The 19,289-nt window shown below is 45.4% G+C and overlaps 1 protein-coding gene across 10 annotated transcripts in view; it reads right to left on the reverse strand.

Annotated features, from left to right (window-relative positions):
* SUN1 (Sad1 and UNC84 domain containing 1) overlaps nucleotides 1–19,289 on the reverse strand; it is a 56,938-nt gene that overhangs the window by 21,990 nt on the left and 15,659 nt on the right. For 8 of the 10 annotated variants that reach the window (XM_057749624.1, XM_057749632.1, XM_057749629.1 and 5 more), the window contains 4 exons: nucleotides 16,305–16,454; nucleotides 14,321–14,505; nucleotides 13,359–13,385; nucleotides 13,079–13,255 (listed from right to left, as the gene is read on the reverse strand). In XM_057749624.1, coding sequence (XP_057605607.1) covers nucleotides 13,079–13,255; nucleotides 13,359–13,385; nucleotides 14,321–14,505; nucleotides 16,305–16,454 — 539 coding nt within the window. Of the gene's footprint in view, nucleotides 1–13,078; nucleotides 13,256–13,358; nucleotides 13,386–14,320; nucleotides 14,506–16,304; nucleotides 16,455–16,981; nucleotides 17,122–19,289 lie in introns of those variants that run through there. The other 2 variants (XM_057749631.1, XM_057749623.1) reach the window with 2 other exon arrangements.

Below are 19,289 nucleotides of genomic sequence, written 5' to 3' on the forward strand. Positions count from 1 at the left end.
CCGCTCAGGCAGAGCTGCGAACCAGCCCCTACAGGAGTGCCGGCAGCACATCTCTCCCACGGGCCGTCTTCCGTAAAACATCCAATCTGAAGTCACTTCACCCCAACATTGTTTACACACACACTGCCATCTTCAGAAACTGACAAACCGCCTCTTTCCCCTGACCTCCAGCCCAGCAATCCCACTGTTCCCAGCCTCAAGAAGGCCCATCAGCGAGGAGCAGCCCCTTCAAGGATGTCCGCTACAGCACGTGCAGCAAGGGACACAGAGACACCCGACACGGTCACCTGAGACTTGGTGTACTACTGAACATCTCGCCAAAGGCGCCTGGCCACCCACAGCTCCTTTTCCTCAGCACCTGGAGCATCAGGACAGACAGTGCGACCTCTGTAACCTACAATGTGCTGGGTGAGTCTACAAGTCACAGTGGCTACAAATTTTTATTCTTAAAAAAGAGTTTCTTCACTGAGCGGCAGCTGACGAATGAGGCTTGTTCCTGCACAGTGACTCCACAGTACAGCCTGCAGACGGGGCTGCCGCCCAGAAGCTCAAAAGACTCAGCCCGGCCACTCACCCCTGCTCACTCAGCTCCCTGAGTTTAGGATATGCGCATGAGGCCAGCAGGGACTGGAGAGGTCTGAGCTGTGGTGATTCAGAAGACATAAAATCAGAGCTTTTTTCCCCCAAATAGCCTGAATAAAGGAGTAGGCTATTTGTGAACTGGAGCCCTGAACCAAAAAAAAACCATAAAACTGGGGCCAGGAGCCCCCAAGTGTCAGGGCCAACTTTGTGTTACTCCACTCACACTCTTGTTTTACACCACAGTGCAAACTTTACACTGAAGTCAGTAAAAACAGAAAAAGATTCCTGAAGAGGTAATGCGTGGTCTGTCTGACAATCAAAAACACCAAAATCTACTTTTCGTTCACCAAATCAGCAACATTTTAAAAGAGCAAAAATGTAAAAACTAATTTAGCGAGAGTAGATGGAATGGGGTCCCTCACACGGCCACAGTGGGACAGCCATCCTGGTCAGTCTTTTGGGACGTCAACTGGAAGAATCTATTTAAACTGAAATTGTACATAATCGCCTTCAGCAGTGATAACTGTGTATTTAGAAGCTCTGCCGGTTGGAAAAGGTTTTAAAGGACACTGAATCGCCGACGGTGGCTGCTTCAGGGGGACAGGCGCAGTCAGGGCTGCTCCTCCTTGCAGCCGCCGGCAGTGTTTCAGCTCAGAGGCTGGGCAGCAGCCCTGTCACACCGCCCACTTCAGCCTCAGCTGCTCAGCGGTCACAGCCTTTCGACACCGAAGTTGGCCAGTCCCTCTCCCGGAAGCAGCAGACATTTACATCCTTCCTTCTCTAAAGACTGAGGCTGGTTCAATGAGCGAAATTCCAGGTGCCCTGTGTCTCCAGCCCCTGCTGGCTTCTCACACAGATGCCAGCCCTCATGGGAGCACTGAATCTGTTCATCTGCACGCGTCTTATCAGCACCCTGCTTTGTTGAACACTGTTTGATGTTCCAAGAAAAACACATGGAAGGCTTTTAAAGCCTCTCTGATGTGGCGAGAAAAATCACGTTTTGTCAGCTCACACAACCTGAACCTCAAAAGCTTTCAGACTCAGAAACTACATGGCTCAGGCAGGATGCATGATGTGTAACGTACCTGTGCTACTTCTGGCATGCCTACCCCAAAGATTTGTGCATGTACACAAATACACCCAACGAAAACAATGCTTTTAAAGGTGTAGACACAGGAGAACCTGAATGACCACCTAGACTCTGACTAAACAAATTTCGATACAACCATAAATGCAATATTAGACAGGCGTCAAAAAAGAATGAAGTTCATCGCAAGTACCATTTAAAATTTAAAAAGCTGCAAAACCATGTATTTGAAGTAGAGACAAAAACACACTCCATGCTTCTACAAGAACACGAAAGCAAAATTCAGGTGCTGGTTACACAATACTGTGAAATCCAGAGGATTTTAGATTTTAAAATTGTTGATGGCTAACTTCATGTTATATGACTTTCACCTCCTTAAAAAAGCAGGAAAATCCACAATGAACAGAAATAGCTACAGCTCCCTCCAGAAGGGAAAGCAGACAGGGATTGGGGAGGGACAAGGGGGGATTTAATTTATCTGTGCTAAAGATTTCACAATGAGAATATAAGAAAACAAAAACCACAAAGAAAGAAAATGTGGGATGGGGGTTAACTTATGATTGTGAAAAGTTACAGGTGTTTTGAGTAAATATGCTTATGTAACAAATTCCTGCAGTGTGACCTCAATCATGCAACAGAGAGAAAAGCCTCTGGGTGTAGGTTATGGGTGATTTTAATTTTCTCCCTTGCACATCTCTGTGGTTTTCAAAAGTTCTTTGATAAATGTTTTACTCAAATAATTAGAAACAAATTTTTTTCAATGGTAACAAATTAGCATTGGCTCTATAGTGCTGCTATAATCTAAAAGAGCAAGAGGTGTGATAAGAATAGAAGCCCAGAGATGGTTCAAGATGGCGGAGTAGAAGGACGTGCACTCACTCCCTCTTGCAAGAGCACGGGAATTACAACTAACTGCTGAACAATCATCGACAGAAAGCTACTGGAACTCACCGAAAAAGACACCCCACGTCCAGAGACAAAGGAGAAGCCACAATGAGACAGTAGGAGGGGCGCAATTGTGATAAAATCAAATCCCATAACCACTGGGTGGGCGACTTACAAGTTGGAGACCAGTTATACCAGAGAAGTCCACCCACTAGAGTGAGGGTCCTGAGCCCCACATCAGGCTTCCCAACCTGGGAGTCCAGCAATGGGAGGAGGAATCCCCAGAGAATCAGACTTTGAAAGCCAGAGGGATTTGACTGCAGGACCTCCACAGGACTAGGGGAAACAGAGACTCCACTCTTGGAGGGCACACAAAGTAGTGTGCGCACAAAAACCCAGGGGGAAGGAGCAGTGACCCCACAGGAGACTGAACCAGACCTACTTGTGGGTGTTGGAGGGTTGCCTGGAGAGGTGGGGGACAGCTATGGCTCAATGCACGGACAGGGACACTGGTAGCAGGGGTCCTGGGAACTGCACATTGGTGTGAGCCCTCCCTGCCATTAGCCCCGCCAAAGAGCCTGTAAGCTCCAGTGCTTGGTCACCACAGGCCAACCAACCAACAGGGTGAGAATGCAGCCCCACCTATTGGCAGACAAGCAGATTAAAGTCTTACTGAGCTCTGCCCACCCAGCCCAACCCACCATCAGCCCCTCCCATCAGGAAGCACACACGAGCCTCTTAGATAGCTTCCTCCGCAAGAGGGCAGACAGCAGTATCAAGTGGTATCAGCAGTATTTTGTCCTGTGGAACTGAAAACCACAGCCACAGAAAGATGGAGAAAATAAAAAGGCAGAGGACTTTGTACCAGATGATGGGACAAGATAAAACCCCAGAAAAACAACTAAATGAAGTGGAGACAGGCACCCTTCCAGAAAAAGAATTCAGAACAATGATGGTGAAGATGATCCAGGACTTTGAAAAAAGACTGGATGCAAAGATCAAAAAGATGCAAGAAAAGCTTAATAAAGACCTAGAAGAATTAAAGAATGAACAAACAAACAGAGATATGCAACACAATAACTGAAATGAAAAATACACTAGAAGGAACCAATAGCAGATTAACGGAGGCAGAAGGGCGAATAAGTGAGCTGGAAGACAGAATGGCGATAATCACTGATGCAGACAAGAATAAAGAGAAAAGAATGAAAAGAACTGAAGACAGCCTAAGAGACCTCTGGGACAATGTTAAACACACCAACATTTGCATTATAGGGGTCCCAGAAGGAAAAGAGAGAGAGAAAGGACCCAAGAAAATATTGGAAGAGATTATAGTTGAAAACTTCCCTAACATGGGAAAGGAAATAGCTACCCAAGTCCAGGAAGTGCAGAGAGTCCCAGGCAGGATAAACCCAAGGAGAAACACGCCAAGACATACAGTAGTCAAATTGACAAAAATTAAAGACAGAGAAATGTTATTAAAAGCTACAAGGGTAAAATGACAAATAACATACAAGGGAACTCCCATCAGGTTAACAGCTGATTTCTCAGCAGAAACTCTGCAAGCCAGAAGGGAGTGGCATGATATATTTAAAGTGATGAAAGGGAAGAACCTACAACCAAGAACACTCTACCCAGCAAGGATCTCATTCAGATTCGATGGAGAACTTAAAAGCTTTACAGACAAGCAACAGCTAAGAGAATTCAGCACCACCAAACCAGCCCTACAACAAATGCTAAAGGAACTTCTCTAAGTGGGAAACAGAAGAGAAGAAAAGGACCTACAAAAACATAAACAAAACATTAAGAAAATGGTAATAGGAACATACATATCGATAATTACCTTGAATGTAAATGGACTAAATGCACCAACCAAAAGACACAGGCTGGCAGAATGGATACAAAAACAAGACCCATATATATGCTGTCTACAAGAGACCCACTTCAGACCTAGGGACACATTCAGACGGAAAGTGAGGGGATGGAAAAAGATACTCCATGCAAATGGAAATCAAAAGAAAGCTGGAGTAGTGATACTAATATCCGATAAAATAGACTTCAAAATAAAAAATGTTACAAGAGACAAGAAAGGACACTACATAAAGATTGAGGGATCAATCCAAGAAGAAGAGATAACAATTATAAATATATATGCACCCAGTATAGGAGCACCTCAATACATAAGGCAAATGCTAACAACTATGAAAGAGGAAATCGACAGTAACACAATCATAGTGGGGGACTTTAACACCCCACTTACACCAATGGACAGATCATCCAGACAGAAAATCAATAAGGAAACACAAGCTTTATATGACACAATAAACCAGCTTGATTTAATAGATATCTGTAGGACATTACATCCAAAAACAGCAGATTACACGTTCTTCTCAAGTGCACATACAACATTCTCCAGGATAGATCACATTTTGGGTTATAAATCAAGCCTTGGTAAATTTAAGAAAACTGAAATCATATCAAGCATCTTTTCCGACCACAGGCTATGAGATTAGAAATCAATTACAGGAAAAAAACTGTAAAAAACACAAACACATGGAGGCTAAACAATACACTACTAAATAACCAACAGATCACTGAAGAAATCAAAGAGGAAGTCAAAAAATACCTAGAGACAAATGACAACGAAAACACGATGACCTAAAACCTACGGGATGCAGCAAAAGCAGTTCCAAGAGGGAAGTTTATAGCAATACAATCCTACCTCAAGAAACAAGAAAAATCCCAAATAAACAATCTAACCTTACACCTAAAGGAGCTAGAGAAAGAAGAGCAAACAAAACCAAAAGTTAGTAGAAGGAGAGAAATCATAAAGATCAGAGCAGAAATAAATGAAATAGAAACAAAGAAAACAATAGCAAAATCAATAAAACTAAAAGCTGGTTCTCTGAGAAGATAAACAAAATTGATAAACCTTTAGCAAGACTCATCAAGAAAAAGAGGGAGAGGACTCAAATCACTAAAATTAGAAATGAAACAGGAGAAGTTACAATGGACACTGCAGGAATAAAAAGCACCATAAGAGATTACTACAAGCAACTATATGCCAATAAAGTGGACAACCTGGATGAAATGAACAGATTCTTAGAAAGGTATAACCTTCCAAGACTGAATCAGGAAGAAATAGAAAATATGAACAGACCAATGACAAGTAATGAAATTGAAACTGTGATTAAAAATCTTCCAACAAACAAAAACGTCCAGGACCAGATGGCTTCACAGGTGAATTCTATCAAACATTTAGAGAAGAGCTAACACCCAACCTTCTCACACTCTTCCAAAAAATTTCAGAGGAAGGAAGACTCCCAAACTCATTCTATGAGGTCACCATCACCCTGATACCAAAAGAGATACTACAAAAAAAAGAAAACTACAGACCAATATCACTGATGAATTGAGATGCAAAAATCCTCAACAAAATACTAGCCAACAGAATCCAACAATGCATTAAAAGGATCATCCACCATGATCAAGTGGGGTTTATCCCTGGAATGCAAGGATTCTTCAATATATGCAAATCAATCAATGTGATACACCACATTAACAAACTGAAGGATAAAAACCACATGATCATCTCAATAGATGCAGAAAAAGCTTTTGACAAAATTCAACACCCATTTAAGATAAAAACTCCCCAGAAGGTGGGCAGAGAGGGAACCTACTTCAACATAATAAAGGCCATATATGACAAACCCACAGCAAACATCATTCTCAATGGTGAAAAACTGCAAGCATTCCCTCTAAGATCAGGAACAAGACAAGGATGTCCACTCTCGCCACTACTATTCAACATAGTTTTGGAAGTCCTTGCCACAGCAATCAGAAGAAAAAGAAATAAAAGGAATCCAAATTGGAAAAGAAGAAGTAAAACTGTCACTGTTTGCAGATGACATGATACTATACATAGAAAATCCTAAAGATGCCACCAGAAAACTACTCGAGCTAATCAATGAATTTGGTAAAGATGCAGGATACAACATTAACACACAGAAATCTCTTGCATTTCTATACACCAACAATGAAAGATCAGAAAGAGAAATTAAGGAAACAATCCCATTCACCATTGCAACAAAAAGAATAAAATACCTAGGAATAAACCTAATCAAGGAGGTAAAAGACCTGTACTCAGAAAACTATAAGACACTCATGAAAGAAATCAAAGATGACACAAACAGATGGAGGGACATACCATGTCCTTGGATTGGAAGAATCAACATTGTGAAAATGACTATACTACCCAAAGCAATTTACAGATTCAATGCAATCCCCATCAAGTTACCAATGGCATTTTTTACAGAAGTAGAACAAGAAATTTTACTATTTGTATGGAAACACAAAAGACCCCGAATAGCCAAAGCAATCTTGAGAAGGAAAGACAGAGTTGGTGGAATCAGGCTTCCTGACTTCAGGCTATACTACAAGGCTACAGTGATCAAGACAGTATGGTACTGGCACAAAAACAGAAATATAGATCAATGGAACAGGACAGAAAGCCCAGAGATAAACTATGGTGAACTAATCTATGACAAAGGAGACAAGGATATACAATGAAGAAAAGGCAGCCTCTTCAATAAGTGGTGCTGGGAAAACTGGACAGCTACATGTAAAAGAATGAAATTAGGACACTCCCTAACACCATACACAAAAATGAACTCAACATAGATTAAAGACCTAAATGTAAGGCCAGACACTATAAAAATCCTGGAGGAAAACATAGGAAGAACACTCTTTGACGTAAATAACAGCAAGATCTTTTTGGACCCACCCCCTAGAATAATGGAAATAAAAACAAAAATAAATAAGTGGGACCTAATGAAACTTCAAAGCTTCTGCACAGCAAAGGAAACTATAAGCAAGACGAAAAGACAACCCTCAGAATGGGAAAAAATATTTGCAAATGAATCAACAGACAAAGGATTAATCTCCAAAATATATAAACAGTTTATCCAGCTCAATATCAAAAAAAAATAAACAACCCAATCAAAAAATGGGCAGAAGACCTAAATAGGCATTTCTCCAAAGAAGACATATGGATGGCCAGGAAGCACATGAAAAGCTGCTCAACATCACTAATTATGAGAGAAATGCAAATCAAAACTACAATGAGGTATCACCTCACACTGGTTAGAATGGGCATCATCAGAAAATCTACACACAGTAAATGCTGGAGAGGGTGTGGAGAAAAAGGAACGCTCTTGCATTGCTGGCGGGAATGTAAATTGATACAGCCACTATGGAAAACAGTATGGAGGTTCCTTGCAAAACTAAAAATAGAACTACCATATGACCCACCAATCCCACTACTGGGCATATATCCAGAGAACACCATAATTCAAAAAGACACATGTACTCCAATGTTCATTGCAGCACTATTTACAATAGCCAGGACATGGAAACAACCTAAATGTCCATCAACAGATGAATGGATAAAGATGTGGCACATACATACAATGGAATATTACTCAGCTGTAAAAAGCAATGAAACTGGGACATTTTTAGAGACATGGATGGACCTAGAGACTGTCATACAGAGTGAAGTGAATCAGAAAGAGAAAAACAAATATTGTATATTAACACATATATGTGGACTATAGAAAAACGGTACAAATCAACCAGTTTGCAAGGCAGAAATAGAGACACAGATGTAGAGAACAAACATATGGACACCAAAGGGGAAAGCGGGGAGGGTTGGGGGGGAACGAACTGGGAGACTGGGATACCAAATTGTACACTCTAAATATATGCAGTTTATTGTAAAAAATAAACAAATAAAAAGTTAAAAAAAAAAAGAAAAAGAGGGAGAGGACTCAAATCACTAAAATTAGAAATGAGACAGTAGTTACAACGGAAACCGCAGAAATAAAAAGCACCATAAGAGATTACTACAAGCAACTATATGCCAATAAAGTGGACAACCTGGATGAAATGAACAGATTCTTAGAAAGGTATAACCTTCCAAGACTGAATCAGGAAGAAATAGAAAATATGAACAGACCAATGACAAGTAATGAAATTGAAACTGTGATTAAAAATCTTCCAACAAACAAAAACGTCCAGGACCAGATGGCTTCACAGGTGAATTCTATCAAACATTTAGAGAAGAGCTAACACCCAACCTTCTCACACTCTTCCAAAAAATTTCAGAGGAAGGAAGACTCCCAAACTCATTCTATGAGGTCACCATCACCCTGATACCAAAACCAGACAGAGATACTACAAAAAAAAGAAAACTACAGACCAATATCACTGATGAATTGAGATGCAAAAATCCTCAACAAACTAGCCAACAGACTCCAACAACGCATTAAAAGGATCAAACACAATGATCAAGTGGGGTTTATCCCTGGAATGCAAGGATTCTTCAATATATGCAAATCAATCAATGTGATACACCACATTAACAAACTGAAGGATAAAAACCACATGATCATCTCAATAGATGCAGAAAAAGCTTTTGACAAAATTCAACACCCATTTAAGATAAAAACTCCCCAGAAGGTGGGCAGAGAGGGAACCTACTTCAACATAATAAAGGCCATATATGACAAACCCACAGCAAACATCATTCTCAATGGTGAAAAACTGCAAGCATTCCCTCTAAGATCAGGAACAAGACAAGGATGTCCACTCTCGCCACTACTATTCAACATAGTTTTGGAAGTCCTTGCCACAGCAATCAGAAGAAAAAGAAATAAAAGGAATCCAAATTGGAAAAGAAGAAGTAAAACTGTCACTGTTTGCAGATGACATGATACTATACATAGAAAATCCTAAAGATGCCACCAGAAAACTACTCGAGCTAATCAATGAATTTGGTAAAGTTGCAGGATACATTAACACACAGAAATCTCTTGCATTTCTATACACCAACAATGAAAGATCAGAAAGAGAAATTAAGGAAACAATCCCATTCACCATTGCAACAAAAAGAATAAAATACCTAGGAATAAACCTAACCAAGGAGGTAAAGGCCTGTACTCAGAAAACTATAAGACACTCATGAAAGAAATCAAAGATGACACAAACAGATGGAGAGAAATACCATGTTCTTGGATTGGAATAATCAACATTGTGAAAATGACTATACTACAGAAAGCAATCTACAGATTCAATGCAATCCCCATTAAATTACCAATGGCATTTTTTACAGAAGTAGAACAAAGAATCCTAAAATTTGTATGGAGACACAAAAGACCCCGAATAGCCAAAGCAATCTTGAGGGGAAAAAACGGAGTTGGAGGAATCAGACTCCCTGACTTCAGGCTATACTACAAAGCTACAGTAATCAAGACAATATGGTACTGGCACAAACACAGACAGATCAATGGAACAGGACAGAAAGCCCAGATATAAACTATGGTGAACTAATCTATGACAAAGGAGACAAGGATATACAACGAAGAAAAGGCAGCCTCTTCAATAAGTGGTGCTGGGAAAACTGGACAGCTACATGTAAAAGAATGAAATTAGAACACTCCCTAACATCATACACAAAAATAAACTCAACATAGATTAAAGACCTAAATATAAGGCCAGATACTATAAAACTCCTAGAGGAAAACATAGAAAGAACACTCTTTGACGTAAATCATAGCAAGATCTTTTTGGACCCACCCCCTAGAGTAATGGAAATGAAAACAAAAATAAATAAGCGGGACCTAATGAAACTTAGAAGCTTCTGCCCAGCAAAGGAAACTATAAGCAAGACAAAAAGACAACCCTCAGAATGGGAGAAAACATTTGCAAACGAATTAACAGACAAAGGATCAATCTCCAAAATGTATAAGCAGTTCATGCAGCTCAATACCAAAGAGACAAACAACCCAATCCAAAAATGGGCAGAAGACCTAAATAGACATTTCTCCAAAGGAGATATACAGATGGCCAAGAGGTGCATGAAAAGCTGCTCAACATCACTAATTATGAGAGAAATGCAAATCAAAACTACAATGAGGTATCACCTCACACTGGTTAGAATGGGCATCATCAGAAAATCTACACACAGTAAATGCTGGAGAGGGTGTGGAGAAAAAGGAACGCTCTTGCATTGCTGGCGGGAATGTAAATTGATACAGCCACTATGGAAAACAGTTTGGAGGTTCCTTGCAAAACTAAAAATAGAACTACCATATGATCCAGCAATCCCACTACTGGGCATATACCCAGAGAATACCATAATTCAAAAAGATACATGCACTCCAATGTTCACTGCAGCACTATTTACAATAGCCAGGACATGGAAGCAACCTAAATGTCCATCAACAGATGAATGGATAAAGAAGATGTGGTACATATATACAATGGAATATTAGCCATAAAAAGGAACAAAATTGGGACATTTGTAGAGACATGGATGGACCTAGAGACTGTCATACAGAGTGAAGTGAGTCAGAAAGAGAAAAACAAATACCATATATTAACACATATATGCAGAATATAGAAAAACGGCACAAATCAACCGGTTTGCAAGGCAGAAATAAAAGAGACACAGATGTAGAGAACAAACATACAGACACCAAGTGGGGAAAGTGGGGGGGTTGGGGTGGGATGAATTAGGAGATTGGGATTGCCATACAGACATTACTAATAAGAAAAAAAATAGCAAACTGTACACTTAAAAAAAAAAAAATAGAAGCCCAAAGCAAATAAAAGTATAGTAACCTGTTTTCTCTGCAAAAACACTCAAGCCCAATTTGAGCAGAAAGTGGGATGAGTTTCCAGAAGCTGCCACCAAAGCCAGCACAGCCGACCTTTCATCTGAAGACACAGCAACTGCATAGTTGGGCTCAGGCCCACCGCTCCCCACACTGTCAGAACAAGTGGCTGGTCGTTGGTGACGCTGACGTAGCCGGAGAAAAGCAGCAAACACTGCCACAGACAGGTGGTGACCTGTAAGCACTGCGATGCCACCAGGTACTGTTTGTGGGATGTGCTTTTACCCTGAGAAGGGTGTTATGCTCAGCTCAGCAACGGCACACTTCAAAATGCAGCCTCAAAACCTGATACACTGCAGGTCAAGCCCTGGCCCTCGGGGAGCACTTGGAGGACACAGCGTTTTGGGGAGGGCGCCCTGCAGGCAAGACGCCTGGGGCCAGGTCCAAGCTCTGACACCTACCAGCAAGCATCTGAAGCTGGCTGAAACTCCGTTTACCAGTCTGTAGAACGAGGGTGATGACCGTCCCTGGGGCTGCTATGAGGGTTAGTGAGGCTGTAAGTGCAGAGCACCAGGGCAGAGTAAGCGCTGGACGACCTGGTCTCTACAGCAACGACAGCATCCAGAACCCCTCCCAGAGGAAACCCTCATGTTGATTCTGCCACCCCCTTTCCCTCACTGCGTTCCCACACTGCTCTGTTAACGCTGAGGAGGTCAGTAACACTACAGTGGCCAAAAGCAGAAGGTCTAGCCACAAGGATAAGATGCAGCAACAGAAATAACTGTCAGCCCGGGTACCATACTTCATTATGTCAAAACCATCTTTTGAGAAATATGAACTGGGCGCCCTTGTGCGCAGGGCACAGCCAGGAACACAGGGAGCAGACACCGCCCCGCCCTCCTGCACTGTTCCGTCCAGACACTGTCCACCTGCCCAAGCCTGTCCTCTGGCTCTGCCCAGCAGACCAGCGCTCAGATTAATCAGACGAGGTACCAAGGGCTTGGAAACAAGACGACACAGGTTTCATTCACGCCAAGGGCTCCCAGCCTCCCTGCGCCCTAAGATGAACAGTGGTCACAGCAGTCGAGAAGCCCCGAGCCTGGAGGGGCACCTTGGTCACACGGTGGTCCCCAGAAGGGACTCTGTAGCTGTGCCCTCCCCAGGGGCCCAGCAGAGAGCCGACTCGGTCTGGCCCAGGTACTGATGAGAGCTGGAAGCATGGCCAGGCCCAGGACCTCTGCGGTCAAGTAGGTGCACCAGGGCCCCAAGGGCCTCCTCTGCCAGTCAGCAGGGCCAAGCTTGCCCTGAGAGACCCTCTGCCATGCCTGCCACCCTCCCAAACAAGGCTGATGCGCCGTGTGCCCCTCAGAACCCACACACTCCCAGTGAGCTGCCCCTGCAGTCAAAGACTCTCACCCACAACCGAGACCAGAGAGAACACTGTCCTTGCCCAGAGGCATCACCGCCTTCTGCGCTGACTCTGACTCCCCTGGCACGTGGAGTCTGTGCTCCCATAAAAAGGAAAGCGCACATCTGCAGATGACCACACAGCCTAGCAGGTCCAGTTCACAACAAGGTTTCTCCTGCTTACTCAAAGTTCAAATCTATAGCACTTCAAACACTCCTAGGTAGAAAAAGATCAACCACATTAAAAGCAAGTTGAGAGAGGATGAGGAGAAACCGAGCTAATTTTTGGTGTATCTCTCAAACTTTTAAAGGATAACTTTGAGTTCAACTCTACGGTAGAAACAGCGCAGACGCTGAGGCCTATAAAACAATGTTGATTTTAAAAAAAGGAAATATCTAATATTTGGACGTGAACACTTTTTCTAACTTTTAAAAGAGCAAGACTTACGTTTTTGACTCCTATCCCTTGAGTAAACCCTTGATGCCAGGCCATGGGCTGTGGAGTGCGCGGTGAGTGCACCCTTGCGCTCAGAAAGAAGGCTGCAGTCGCTGCAGGTGTAGCCGTTGCTCCCGGCTGCTTCTGCGGCCACATCGCCGTTTCCCTGAAGAGCAGCTTTATTCCCACCTGAAGTTTGCAAAAAGGAGATGGAATCTGCTTATTACAATCTGCAAACACCTAAAACCTCCATCTCGAGAAATGTGGGGAAGAAAAGGATGAAAGTAATTACCTTTAAGATCTCCATCATCGTCGAGACCTAAAAAACACACATTTTTGCTGTTGAGCTCAAATGATCAAAACAGAACAAAATACACACACACAAAAGTAAAGGTTACAATGGTTAATAAGTCAGCATCAAGGCCCTGGTCACAACTGACTTCCTACAATGTTTAGAATTAATGGACATTTCTGCAGGTATACGCAGACACTTGCTTTCAATTCCAGGTGAAAGCACATCTCTGGAGAAAATCCTTCACACACACTCTGTCTCACACACTCACCCTACGCGTGCGCGCGTGCACACACACACGTGAGTGGAAGAGCAGGCAGGAACCTCAGCACCATGCACCCTCCTCCTCTGCTGCCCAGCAGCTACTCTGCTAGTGAGCAAAAGAGAACAAACACAAATTCCAGGGCTTGCCAAATCAGCACGTAAGATTTCTGGAACTGATCTGAGCTCTGAATCTTCTCAGAAGGGCCAACCTGAACATCAAGTGGACGTAAACAGCTTTGCAGCCCCTCAAAGCTATGGCTCCTGTGGCCACTGCATCCTCTGCAGTGAGAACTGGGGTCGAGCTCCTGCTGCCTTAGTCAAGCCAGGTCACAAGCCACATTGTTTCCTAGTGTCAATTCATCTACACTAGACGCTTTCCAATGAGTCAAAAATTGATGTCTGGAACTTGATATCACACTGGTGAGTTTGCCAATAACATTGCTTAAACATCCCACAAAAGTCATGCATTTAGACACACGGAATTATCAGACTGCCCTGACCACTCCACTCCATCTTCCACATCACGACACACAGTCGACAGCTAGAAGCAGTTTCCCTGCATTTCTGACCTGAGTCCAAAGGGAGGCCTAACGTTCCTGGGACTCCCTCTCCCCTGCCCCGTAAGGGGCAAAGGAACAACCCGGTCATGATGCCCCTTCTTCCCAGAACAACTGGAGAAACTACTGGAGATGACTCACCCCAGAAGTGGTCCACAGTGGTCTGCTCTCGGATCAGAGACTCATCGAGCACAGGAGGCTGCAGACAAGCCGCGGCCCGCATGGTGCTGGAGCTGCTCTGGCTGACAGCCGAGGACAGGACCTTCCTCGAGGTGTGGTTGGTTCTGAACGCCAGCTTGTGTGCACTGCTGTGCTGTTTTGCTACTCTAAAAAAGGAAGGAGTAAGGAACAAGTCTATAGACTTCACCTAGTAAATACAAATGATTACATTTTACCAACACAAGATCTTTGCCTAACAACGAAGTGTATTGTTAAGGCAATGTTTTCTTATGTCCTTTCTGTTGTAATGAGACATCTTTTTTTTTTGGCTGCATTGGGTCTTCATTGCTGCACAAGGGCTTTTCTCTAGCCGTGGCAAGCACAGGCTACTCTTCACTGTGGTGCACGGGCTTCTCATTGTGGTGGCTTCTCTGGTTGCGGAGAATGGGCTCTAGGCTCGCGGACTCTAGAGTGCAGGCTCAGCAGTTGTGGCCCACGGGCTTAGTTGCTATGCAGCATGTGGGATCTTCCTGGACCAGGGCTCGAACCCGTGTCTCCTGCATTGGCAGGAGGATTCTTAACAAATATGCCACCAGGGAAGTCCAAGACATCTATTAATCTAAAAAAGGAATTGTTAGGCTGGGCTCCAAGACCTCCTTCTAAAATTGTATACACAAAGCAGTTTTCAGATTATTTGGGGCCCCATGACCCAAAAGTGGTTCAAACTAAAAATAACCTAAGAATAAAAATGACCTAAATTTTGAAATTATATGATTTATAACTTTAGTGCTCCTCCCCCCACCACCATTTAAAGCAAGTAACTGCATCCATGAGCACGTCCACACTGTCTCTCAGTCACCTGTAAAGCTGGAACTGCATCCAGTACCGCAAGGAAAGGCTGTCTCCAAAATCCCTTCGGTACCGGATCCACCACGAGGATGGAGACAAAGCCCTTGAAGACCGCCCACCCCCCACCACAACCCAGGGAGCGAGCAGTGGGCAAAAGGCAGGACACAGAGATAGGAAGGCCCCCATGAGCACACACACCAGGAAACCCAGTCCCGGTGTCGCCTGGGGACAGAGAACCAGCCCATTACAGCCAGGGCACCCACAGCTGCACCTGCATGAACACCCAAACCAAGAACGTTCAAGAGCCTCACTGCAGGGGCTTCCTGGGTGGTGCAGTGGTTGAGAGTCTGCCTGCCGACGCGGGGGACACGGGTTCGGTCCCTGCTCCAGGAAGATCCCACATGCCTTGGAGCAACTAAGCCCGTGTGCCAAAAAAAACCTCACTGCAAATAAACCCAAGGGGGTTCCGGGGCGCGTAGTGTGAACCACGGCCAGGGAGGCGGCGCCACACCACATGCCAGCGCCCTGCCTCGCTGTCTGGCCAGCGTCCCACCATCTCTCAACAGCCACCGTCCCCACTCCCCAAAGACGACCACTCAGGCTGAAAACGCATCACCCTTACGTTACTTTTACTCTTTATCTCTAAATGGCACAAAGATCCTGCACACTTGTGCTCCTTCTTGGGCACAAACAAGTGATGGGCATGTGGAGAGTTCAGAAATCAAGTGAACAGGGCAATCATAAATACAGGCAAACATCTAAACTTCACATGTGTATCTGTCCGTTCACACGGATCTTGTAAACAGACATAAAGTGATAACAACACAGACCCCGCAGGGCCATGTGATGATGGGCAGGACTCCCCGCTTCACCACAGGTGGGGCCCGCTACACAGATGAGTTGGGAGCACTGGCCCTGGACGGCAGCGGTGTCCACGTCCCTCTCTGACCAATGCTGGACACCCCGCACACCACAGCCCTAGTTTCAGCCCCATTCACAGCAAAGCTACAACCATGTGAGCACTTGCAAGTGCACACATACATACTCGTAAATTCGAGAGAGTGAGGTTTTACAGACCGGAAAGCTCGTGTGCTTGGTTTTAACTGTTTTCGCTTACCTGGCCACTCTGTCCCCAGCAGGGCCGTCCTCTGCAGCACGGGCTGTGGTGACCAGGCGCAAACTGCGGCGGGACATTCTTGGAGAATCAAATACAGGATCCAGTTTGTGCTCAGTCTCAAAGTCCAGAGCATCAGAAGAATAACTTGAACTAAAAGGAAGAAAACCTTGTCACAAACACCGCTTACAGCACCACTTTTAAAACAAACAGAACACGCAATCCAGTGTGAATTTTTAAAAACAGCCATTACCACGTGACACCGTTCCTACAAAGCAAAAGCAAGCTGGCACCCAACTCGGTCAACAACGGACACTCCCGACATTTGCTCTGACCACAGCACATGTGAAATGAATCCCCAGCTGCCTGGTGTTCAAGTCTAGAGCCGGCCCTGGGAAGTGGGTGAGAGTCCCCACCTACGTACGGGCAATGAGGTCAGCACTGCTAGAAAATCGTAAGCATTCACTAGCAGACACTGCCTGATAAAGCAGCTAATGAGAGAGTGACCACTACGTGACATTCAATCCGCGATCCCAGTATGTTCTTGAATGAATCAACGTAAGGAGAAAAGGAAAAGCCAGTGACTGAGCCACCAGCACCACTTTGCATCTAACTCACCACAAAGCTGGAGACAAACTAGTAAAAAGAAAAGCCACTCCAGTACCCTTCCACGTAATTACCTTAAAACAACACACAGATCCTTCTGTGCTGTCAGCAAGTTTTCTGAATTCTGAAACAGGAGTCGAGAACCTGTCCTGTGCCTCCGTGGGGGCGGAGACCCTACAAATAGGCCCGCAGCCGGGCCCACCAGACAGTGAGGACTCCACACCTCCAGGTGAGCTCACAACCCGGACAGGAAGGAGGAAGGTGAGGGGGAGGGAGAGGCTACGGCTGCCACAGGGAGCAAAGCAAGCCAAGAGAAGAAATGCAGCCCAGGGCACAGAGGGTGGGGCTGCAAATGAACCTGGGGCCTGGCTTCAAACAAAGGTCCTTCCGGTGCCAGCACCCTAGAGGCCCTGGGCAGGCCCTGCTGCCGAGAAGGGAGGTCCAAACACCTCAAGGAGTTTATCTGCAGGAGGTCGAGATGCTGGGGGGCACCTGGGGGCATGTCCACGAGGCAGCAGGAGAACAGCCCTCTGGCTCAGGACAGCAGACCACTGGCCTAAGGACCTGGAAATCCAGAGTAACCAGGAGTATCTGAGTAAAGTTAAATGGGCTTAAGAACATTTCCACATTTTATTTTATATTGTAAAAATATTTTCAGAATCAAATTCACCATAAGCGTATTAGATCTGACACTAAAAAATGTTAAATCAAACCAACAGAAAGTTAACACAAACTGCTTCAAGTTTTCACATCCATTTGAGGCGTGCCAGGGCGTGGCAATACTCTCCCCCGGATGAGCCCAACTGCCCTCCCTGTCCGGCTCCAGACGCTGCTACCAGTGAGGTCAGCATCCTCCCTGTCTCCCAGCCCCGCAGGTCCAGGCTGCCTGGCAGCCTGTGTGGCAGCACCTGCCCAAGACTCTCCTCTCCTCACTGCCAACTGCACCATCTCCTCCCTCCACCTCAGGTTCTCAACATCTGGGGTTCTGGCTAGTTGTTTTAAAAATATCATTATCTTTTAGAGATGTGCTTCAAAACAACCCATAGGGGAGGGGAGTTCAAGTGCCCATAACTGTCGAAACCAAGTGAGAGGCAGAGGGGCTCTCATCCCCATTCTCCAAATCTGCACACTGCTTGCCACGTTCCACAGCGGAAAACACCTTAATTAAGGAAATGGCACACCCAGGATGCTGGAGGATCCTTTACATGTTTCCTGAAGGTGCTGAGGCTGCAGACCAGCAGCGCTAGACAGAGCATGGTCAGCCAGGGGCCGCCCACGTGGTAACGAGACGGACAGTCAGAGTGGGGAGGTTAGCAGGAGGAGGGGAAGGGTCTGGAAGGACAAGGATGTGAGGAGGACAACTTCGGGCCGGGCCAGGCCAGGCGGCCAAGGGCTGTGGGGAAAGGCTGCAGGGAAGCCCAGCCTCCAGGGACCATGCGTTTCCACCGGAGCTGGACGGTAAAGAGAGGCTTCACCCAAGAGCAGGGCGGTAGAGGCACAGAGGCAGGAGAGGGAAGGGCAGGCAAGGACAAAGCCTGCCTCTGGGCACAGCTGCTCGAGGCCTGTCCACAGCCGTGCACGCCCCCTCCAGACTGGCGCCGAGTGGCTGGGACCCGTGGCGAGGGCTCTGATCCTCGGGCTGCGGCATCTGCCTGTCACAGCTTCCTATGTCTCTGTGGGCCCTCGGCCCCCAGGGCACCCTCAGGCTCTCATCACGACCTCTGATGGCCAGACCGGAACTGCCACCCACATGGCTCCTGAGCCTCAGTCTCACCACGTGCTCCCCTTAAACGGTGGTCGTCTCCCCACTCCCTCCTCCCATGCCCACGCTGGACCCTGCCTCCTCCTTCATGCCCTTCCTCCAATCAACAAGGCCTCCAATGTCCCCTCCCGAAGCCTGCCCCATGCCCTGCCCAGCACTGCCCTGGGACGGGCCTCCACGGAGTCTCACCTCAACATCTGCCCATCTCTGAAGAGTACCCGCCCACTCTCCACATCTGCACAAACCTGGTTCTACCCCTCCTGGCTGAACACTTCGCTGCCCTCCTCCTGCCCTCAAACACAGGCCCACCTCCCAGCGCAGCTCTGCCCGCCTGCCTTTCCCACTTCAATTCTCATCCACTTCCAGATCCATCCACAAGCCTCAATCAAGGAGGGCCACTGGGTTTACTGCAAGGAACAGTGCTGCTTTCCCAGTGTACAGACCCAGACATAGGCAACTTTTAAAAACCATATTTAAAATGAGTTAAAATAAATAAACCCACTCATTTTGTTCTAAAATAAAATTTTTTTTGTTTTCACAAAAACTGTTTGTTACCACAGAAAGTGTGATGATCTAAAATTGTGACTAAAAACTCAATCATTAAATATGAGATTTGACTA

This window comes from Hippopotamus amphibius, chromosome 9 (genome assembly GCF_030028045.1).
Source record: "Hippopotamus amphibius kiboko isolate mHipAmp2 chromosome 9, mHipAmp2.hap2, whole genome shotgun sequence".
Classification (NCBI taxonomy): domain Eukaryota; kingdom Metazoa; phylum Chordata; class Mammalia; order Artiodactyla; family Hippopotamidae; genus Hippopotamus; species Hippopotamus amphibius.